Source organism: Schistocerca gregaria, chromosome 3 (genome assembly GCF_023897955.1).
Source record: "Schistocerca gregaria isolate iqSchGreg1 chromosome 3, iqSchGreg1.2, whole genome shotgun sequence".
Lineage (NCBI taxonomy): Eukaryota > Metazoa > Arthropoda > Insecta > Orthoptera > Acrididae > Schistocerca > Schistocerca gregaria.
The window spans coordinates 192,368,925-192,376,722 of NC_064922.1; the positions used below are offsets into that span (position 1 = coordinate 192,368,925).

The 7,798-nt window shown below is 44.6% G+C and overlaps 1 protein-coding gene across 4 annotated transcripts in view; it reads left to right on the top strand.

Annotated features, from left to right (window-relative positions):
* LOC126356287 (facilitated trehalose transporter Tret1-like) overlaps positions 1 to 6,532 on the top strand; it is a 73,007-nt gene extending 66,475 nt beyond the window's left edge. For all 4 annotated transcript variants that reach the window (XM_050007168.1, XM_050007169.1, XM_050007166.1 and 1 more), the window contains exon 5: positions 5,302 to 6,532. In XM_050007168.1, the coding sequence (XP_049863125.1) occupies positions 5,302 to 6,123 (822 nt within the window). In that variant the 3' untranslated portion in view covers positions 6,124 to 6,532. The remainder of the gene's footprint in view (positions 1 to 5,301) is intronic.
* The last annotated feature ends 1,266 nt before the right edge of the window (positions 6,533 to 7,798 follow it).

Below are 7,798 nucleotides of genomic sequence, written 5' to 3' on the forward strand. Positions count from 1 at the left end.
GCTGAATGGCGCGATTTGATCACACCCAATAAACTCCGTGCTATCAAGGAGACGACGACTGTGTGGCGGTCACCCATGCGAGCCACTCGCAGGGACTCAGTTGTCCTTTGTCGGCTCCGCATTGGCCACAACCTGCTGACGCACAGATATTTACTGCGCTGTGAGGGCCCGCCTCTATGTCGCTGCGGGGCAGCTTTGACGGTGGTCCACATTTTGTTGGCCTATCTCCTTTTAGCCGTGCTCAGGCAGACATTTCCGCTGCCGGCTTAGTTTTGCGTTTTATTCTGGCAGGGGGCTTTTATCTCTTTAAGTGTTTGTCATTTTTTGTGTCGAGTCTGGCCTTTGGCCTATGATTTTAGACTGAGTTTTTAGTGTGTTTCTCGGTGGTTGGCTTTTCATTTTTTGTCTATGATCGGCCAACCACTTCACACTCTGTGTGATTTTAATTCCTAAGTCTTTCTTGTCCTCTGTCGTCTGTCGCATTTTCCATTGTTCGTTCCTATTCTGGTTGGGTGTTTGAAGTTTTGGAAAAAGGGACCGATGAGAGCAGCAGTCTGGTCCCTTCAATCCCACAAACCAACCAACCAACCAACCAACCATTCTGTAATTTTGTTTGTGTTCCGTATCTTGGTTTTAGCGTATCGTTTTGTCATTCCGATGTACACTTTGCTGGAAGTACATGATGTCCAGGATGCCTCTGATACTTTGAGTGGATCCTGTTTGTCTTTGATCAACCCGTCTCTCTCACTGATTTTCTTACTTGGTCGATATGCTGTCACTGTGTCTTCGTGGAGTATAACACAGTTTGTTCGACGTCTTGGGTATGTATGACAAAAAGATCGTTCTTGGGACTTTTTCGAGGTCTAATTCATCGGATGGTGCGATCTAGGACATTTTCAGCACTGTACGTGAAAAGTCCACCGTTCCTCAGAGAGAATCGTTATCTTTGGTGTCAGAGGTGTCACGTCTCTGATGGTTCGAGAGCTTATGCAAATAACAATCAGTGAGGATGCATCTGCGATACACGTTTTGGCTCAGGTTTACGATGTAAAAGATTCCCGAAAATGCTAAGTCATCAACGTAGCAATTTCTGACGTTAAATTATACATTCTTACGTCTAGATGGAAATGTAAGAGAATGAGGGAGGTTTTCTAATCCAAAGAGTTGTTCCACCAGGAAATTCCACATGCTCTACTTCACCAGAATGACAGCCAGAAATTGTGGGGCATATGCCAGGCTCCTTCGAAGATGGCGTGAACCGCTATTTCTTTAGCCTGCTCATTCGCCTGGCATGTCTTTCATCGAAAATATCTGGCATTTAGTCAGTCATGAACGTCTCAAACCTCTAGGAACCTCTTTTTATATTATTTGTATTCGAAAATAAATCGTTTGGAGGAGATCACCCGAGAATATACAGGATTTTAGTGGCATAAGTGCAGGTATTTTTATTGGTGACTGAAGACATTGTACTTAACAACATTAAAGCAGTATTTACTTCATTTGCAGACTTATAATTGTAGCTATTGTATGTCCTTAGATTGATTAACCCCTCAAGAGCATGTGGCAAGAGAGCCATTAATGCTTGATTTCCCCTGGACAGCAGTTCAGCTGTTGAAGTGTGGATGCATGAACGCAAAACTATTAGTCTATACTGACAGGCGTAGTCCACCTAGTGGTGCAGTTATGACCATGCAGAAAACATCCGATAATAAATTATCGACATATTTGTGGGAAGAGTGTGTTGCACAGAAAAAGCAATTAATACCTTGAAGTGAGTACATATTCAGGTAGCAATGATCACAGTATCCGCACTTGTACCCCTGACAGGCTGTATTTTCGTGGCATGTACAGGAACAGAATTTGCACTAATCATTTAACTGTCAATTGCTCTTACATGAATTTCAGAAATATTAGCAGCTTTTTCACTAGCATTTCATGTTCTTTCAGTGTTCAGTCAATCAGTTAATAGATGGTCAACTGAGAAGTAGCGCATCAAGTTTCCTTTGTCTCCAGAAATGTTGAGAATTATTTGTAAGGACATCTACTCGCTGCTTGTCTTTCCTAACCTTGCACTAACATCAAATGCGTTGTTGTAGCCGCTTTTTCGTAATGTGTAACAGAGCTCCCGTTTAGACTTTTCCCCGTCTTACTAATCCATAGATCATCGTATCTAGTAAGTGCGATACAACGCAGCAGTCAGTGTGGCACTTATCGCACTCTATCTACACGCACATGTGCGCGCACGTATTTTTATCATGAGCATGTTGTTCTTCAGTGTAAACGACCGTAAATTTGTAATCACAGGACTGTAATTGTATCAGAGATCGTTTTTCCTGTAACATGGTAATTTCCTCCTTTCTTAATTTCATTTGCGACTTTTGTCGAAAGATTTTCCTTGTAATTTTTCTTTCTGGTTTCTCGATACTGTTTGTATCTCATCTGCCACCAAAAAATGATTCAAATGGCTCTGAACACTATGGGACTTCACAGCTGAGGTCATCAGTCCCCTAGAACTTAGAGCTACTTAAACCTAATTAACCTAAGGACATCACACACATCCATGCCCGAGGCAGGATTCGAACCTGCATCCATAGTGGTCGCGCGGTTCCAGACTGAAGCGGCTAGAACCGCTCGGCCACCACGGCCGGCGATCTGCCACCAGTTACTTCGTATATTTTCAGGTGATTTGTAAAGTAGTTCCGTAACAATGTAGCAGTTTAGCCTGTTGTGATAGATATTTTTTTATAACACAAGGCAAGAAAAAAATACCCATCACGAACGAATAATCCGAATGGGACGTAAATCGATAGATGCGCTGTACATGCAAAGACGGACAAATGGTTCAGTTTCAGAAAAATTGGATGATTTATTAAAGAGAAAGAGCTTCACAAATTAGACAAGTCGGTAATGCTTTGGTTCACTTCTGCTCCTTTTTCAAGCAGTTTGGCATACAGTAGTTGGATGTCTTCCTGTCGGATATTGGGCCGAATTCTTTCCAACTGGGGCGTTAGATCGTCAAAATCTCGAACTGGTTGAAGGACCTTGCCCATGATGATCCAGACGTTCAGTTGTGGGAGAGATCTGGTGACCTTGCTGGCCAAAGTAGGGTTCGGCAAGAAACTCTCGGCTTTGCAAGCGGGCATTATCTTGCTGAAATGTGAGACTAGGAGGGCTTGCCATGAAGGGCAACAAAACGGGGCGCAGAATATCATCGACGTTCCGGCTGTGCTGTAAGTGTGCCACGGATGAGAACCAAAGTGGTACTTCTATGAAAAGAAATGGCACCCCAGACTGACTCCTGGTTGTCGGGCCACACAACGGGCGACAGTCAGGCTGGTATCGCACTGCTGTACAGGGCATCTCAAGACACGTCTTCGGTCTGGAATCTCATTGACTGAAGTAGAATGTCTCCAGAGATAAGTTCCACTTCGAACTGAGCACTGATGACCAGCAAAGATTCTCTGGATACGTCCTGGACAGCGGTGGGATACCAACATGACTGTCGTCCGCCATACAGCCTGATAACCAGGACTGATGGTCTGGAGTGCCATTTCATTTCATAGCAGGACCCGTCAGGTTATCATCCTAGGCAACCTCAAAGCACAGCGGTACGTCGACGATATTCTACGCCCCGTTTTCTCGCCCTTCATGCCAAGATATGCTGGGCTTACATTTCAGCAACATAACGCCCGCCCACACATTGCGAGAGTTTCTACTGCTTGTTTTCGCGCTTGCCAAGCCCTGCCTTGGCCGGCAAGATCGTCGAATCTATCACCAGCTGAGAAAGTTTGCAGTATTATGGGCAGAGCCTCCAACGAGCACGGGATTTTGAAGATCGAACGCACCAATTGTACAAGAATTTGGCACGATATTCGTCAGGACATCAAACAATTTTGTCAACGAAAGTGAAGTCGAATAACTACTTGAATAAGCGATACTGACCCCACAAAGAAGGTGAAGAACAAGAAAAGTTGTCTTCTCAAGGACGCAGATTTACCAGAGGGGGTCGTCAAGAAATTGATATAAGGAACTCAGCTCACATACAGAGACGCGGGCAGTACAGCCCTGCGAGAAGCGAAATAACGATGGGCCTGCCGGGGAGGAAGCCCGCCCAGGCTGAGATCAAGCCACCCAAACGGCACGGCCGAAGAAGATAACGACGAGCTGAACCACGCAAGGTGCAGTGGCCGCCAGTGCAGCTCCCACGGCTGCGCAAGGACGCAGAGGTCCAAATCAAGGAGTTCGCTAACCACCTGGGTGACTTGGTGAACAGAGAGATCCTGGACGAAACAATTCCGAACGTGGCCCAGCGAAACGATTACCAGATGAATTTCCTACAAAGTCGGGAACTCATAAGAAGAAAGAGGCAGAAGCCCGTGAAGAAAAATTCAGAAGAGAAGGAGAAGAGAAAGAAAGAAGACAAGAGGAGGACCGCAATAGAAGGCGCGCAGCCACTCTTGCTCGCCGCCAACACTGGCCAGGCGTAAAATAAGAGAAGCCCAAATACAAGCAGTTTTGGCCGTGTTTTGAGGTTTTCCTTGGCCGCTAAAGTGAATACCGAAACTGTCCCCAACAATCTCGTGCAAATAAATTCCCAATTTGGAGAATACCCCTCCCCCCATCCCCTCTTTCAAGCAAAATAGTCCCAACAGAATAAACTTAAACCCCATGGCTAAATAGAGCAAAATGCACGCTCTCAAACAGCCCGCCCACCCCCTCAGCTTGGGAATGAAAAGAGCAAAATAATAATAAATCAGCGCACCTGACGACGGTGACATGTCTGACCGCCTAAATATTGTGCCCATTGGATACTATGAACAGGCAGTAGACCTGTGGACTTTTCGATTAGCTGAATATTGTTTGAAGAATAGGTTCATTTTTTCCATTTCTGATCACTTGTTCCTTGAATAGTAGTGGGGATAGGACATGCCCTGTCTGAACATTAACTTGATCTCGAATGATACGAAAAGTTCTCCATAAAATCTACGTTTCAATGTCAGTCTCGTTCTGTGCACTCAGTTTCTTTGTTTAGTTTCTCATGTACTTGAAATTCCTCTAGCACGTTAAACGGTGTCTGTGTGTCTATTGAATCATATTCGTTTCCGAAGACAGTAAATCTGGTTACTATTTCTATGGTTTTGGGAATCTAAAGGATGGCTATAAGATTTAGGAATTGTCCCACACAGTACATGCTTTTTTTTTGTAATCTGTCAGTTAATTTGCTATTGAAAAAGTAGTGAATGTGTTTGCTGGTCTTGCTACAAGACTCGTTAGGTCACGTATCACGTACTGTCGCTGCAGGTGACCCACGAGCTGAGGGAGCTGATCGATCGGGCGCGGTCGGACGACGAGCAGGAGGCGGCGCAGGCTAAGGGCGGAGGCTGCAGTGTGTTCGCCATGCCCCAAGTGTACAAGCCGTTCCTAGTCGTCAACCTGCTGACCTCCATGCAGATCGTGTCGGGCACTTTCATCGTCATCTTCTACGGCGTCGACATCGTGGTGAAGTCGGCGAGCTCGGCCGGCAGTCACATCAAGGGCGAGACGTTCTCGGTGGTGGTGGCGGTGGTGCGCATGCTTTTCTGCGTGGTGGGCTGCTGCCTGCTCATATGGTGGACGCGCCGGCGCATGGCCATGGTGTCGGGCGCGCTGTCGGCTCTCTCGGCCCTGGCGCTGGGCGTCGTCTGCCTGCTGAAGGAACACCGGCCCGCCTCGGAGCCTGTGCCGGCGTCCGAGCCGCTGGTGATCGCGGCGCTACTGCTGCTCTACGTGGCCACCAACACGGCCGGCTTCTTCATGCTGCCCGTCATCGCCATCGGCGAGATGCTGCCGGCGCGCGTGCGCGGCGTCGCCGGCGGATACACTTTCTTCGTCTTCAACACGGCCCTCTTTATCGCCACCAAAGTCTTCCCCTACTTAACAGACACCATCGGCATGGCCGGGGTCTTCATCATCTTCGGTATCTTCAGCCTCCTCGGCACCCTCCTCGTGTACCTGATAATGCCGGAGACAAAAGGCCGCACCCTCAACGAGGTGGAGGACTACTTCGCAGGGGACAACTTCCTCTGGATCACGAGGCACAGGTACCGGTTTGTGCCACCAAGTGCTCCCCTGCCTAAGGCCTGACGAACTCGCACCTGGCTGCCAGTGCCGTAGCGGTAGCACTCCTGGACAGTCTTGCGCATATAGTGTCATTTTTTTCCTTGATACTGACCGCTTTTTCCTCAAAGAAACAGACTGGGGAACTGATCTCGCTAAACCCTGTGAAACTTCGTTAGCGTGCTTGAAATTGCGTAATGTAATAAGTGAAATACACTCGCTACCAGGTTCTCAAAGTGGATTATGCTAATACTCTTTTTCCTTAAAGGCTTTTATGTGCTCGACTATTACGAAGAGATTTGTAAAATATTTAATTCTTAATAAAGAAAATCATGTATTAAAAGTTGGATGATTGTTTTTCCACATTTCAAAAACAAAACATTTGTAAATCTTCTTTCTTCTGTCGTCTAATAATTACATCGACAGGTTTCATGAAGGATTTGTAAGACATTTTTTTCCATTTTTAGCATTGACCTTGTATCTCCTCGCCCCCTGATTGACTCAACCATCTTCATGACTTCATCCTCCACAGGACTGTAAACCTTAATATTCTTTCCTTCTTGTGCAGTTCATGAATCTGATACACCTATTTCTAAAATACTATCGCTCCAAGTATGAGTTAAATGCACATCAAATACAATATATTCATTTCGTAGCACTTCCCATCGTTTTGGTGTGTGTGTGTGGGGGGGGGGGGGGGGGGGGGAGAGAGAGGAGGATTCAATTTAGAGGTTGGTTTCCTATATTAAATAATTCGATTTTAAAACAAAACTGCACTGAGAAATAAACTAATTTATTTTTCTCCAATTATGACATATTATCAGCTTCAGCAGTGTTGCCAACGACAGTTTCATCGCAAAAGATACTTGAGCATGACACAAGTGGCTCAGAACCCAAAAATATCAGTGCTACACAACTGCTCCATGTTAATGTATTATGTGGCAGTGTGTGGTATATTGACATATTTTAAAACAGACGTTTTTCTTTGTTGTACTCATTTTGCATACTACGGCTTTTAGAAAATGATAAATGATTTTATATTTATACACTATTTAAGAACAGACTTTAAACGTTAGGAATTTACATTCAGAATAAAACTTGATGAAACATATTTTGAATGGGGTTTTTGCCCTGGGGCGTTACCAAGCTTTTGATTAATGAAGTTTTTATAATATTCATAAAATATGGATAACGCCAATGTGATGTTACAAATCGTATCAAGATAATAAAATTTATTAAGAAATACATAAACAATATTTTCTCCAAGAATGGCCATAAACATGGACAAATATATACTGCAACGGTGCAGACCTGAAGGACTAAAGGACACAATCGATTGAGTCTGAGTTACTACAAAATTAATTATACATTTATTTCTGTCATAAGTAACATCAAAACAGGTAAGTTTGCAAACACAGGTTTTAAGTAGATCTCAAACGAGCGAAAGTAGCACACACTAAGTGGTACCTACAACAGTCCACTATGAGGCGCAGAAGACAGCAATCCACTATCAACATCAAAAATACAACTATCACTAATCATGGACTATCTCTTTAACACACTGTTACAATATTCTGCATTTAAGAATTTACGAAACATTCAGTTAATTTAACAGAATCCATTAGGAAGTCTGTATCAAAAAAGTGGCCAGTCACATTAACATTCAGTTATCAAAGTCTGTACTTAATCACAATTGTTCCAT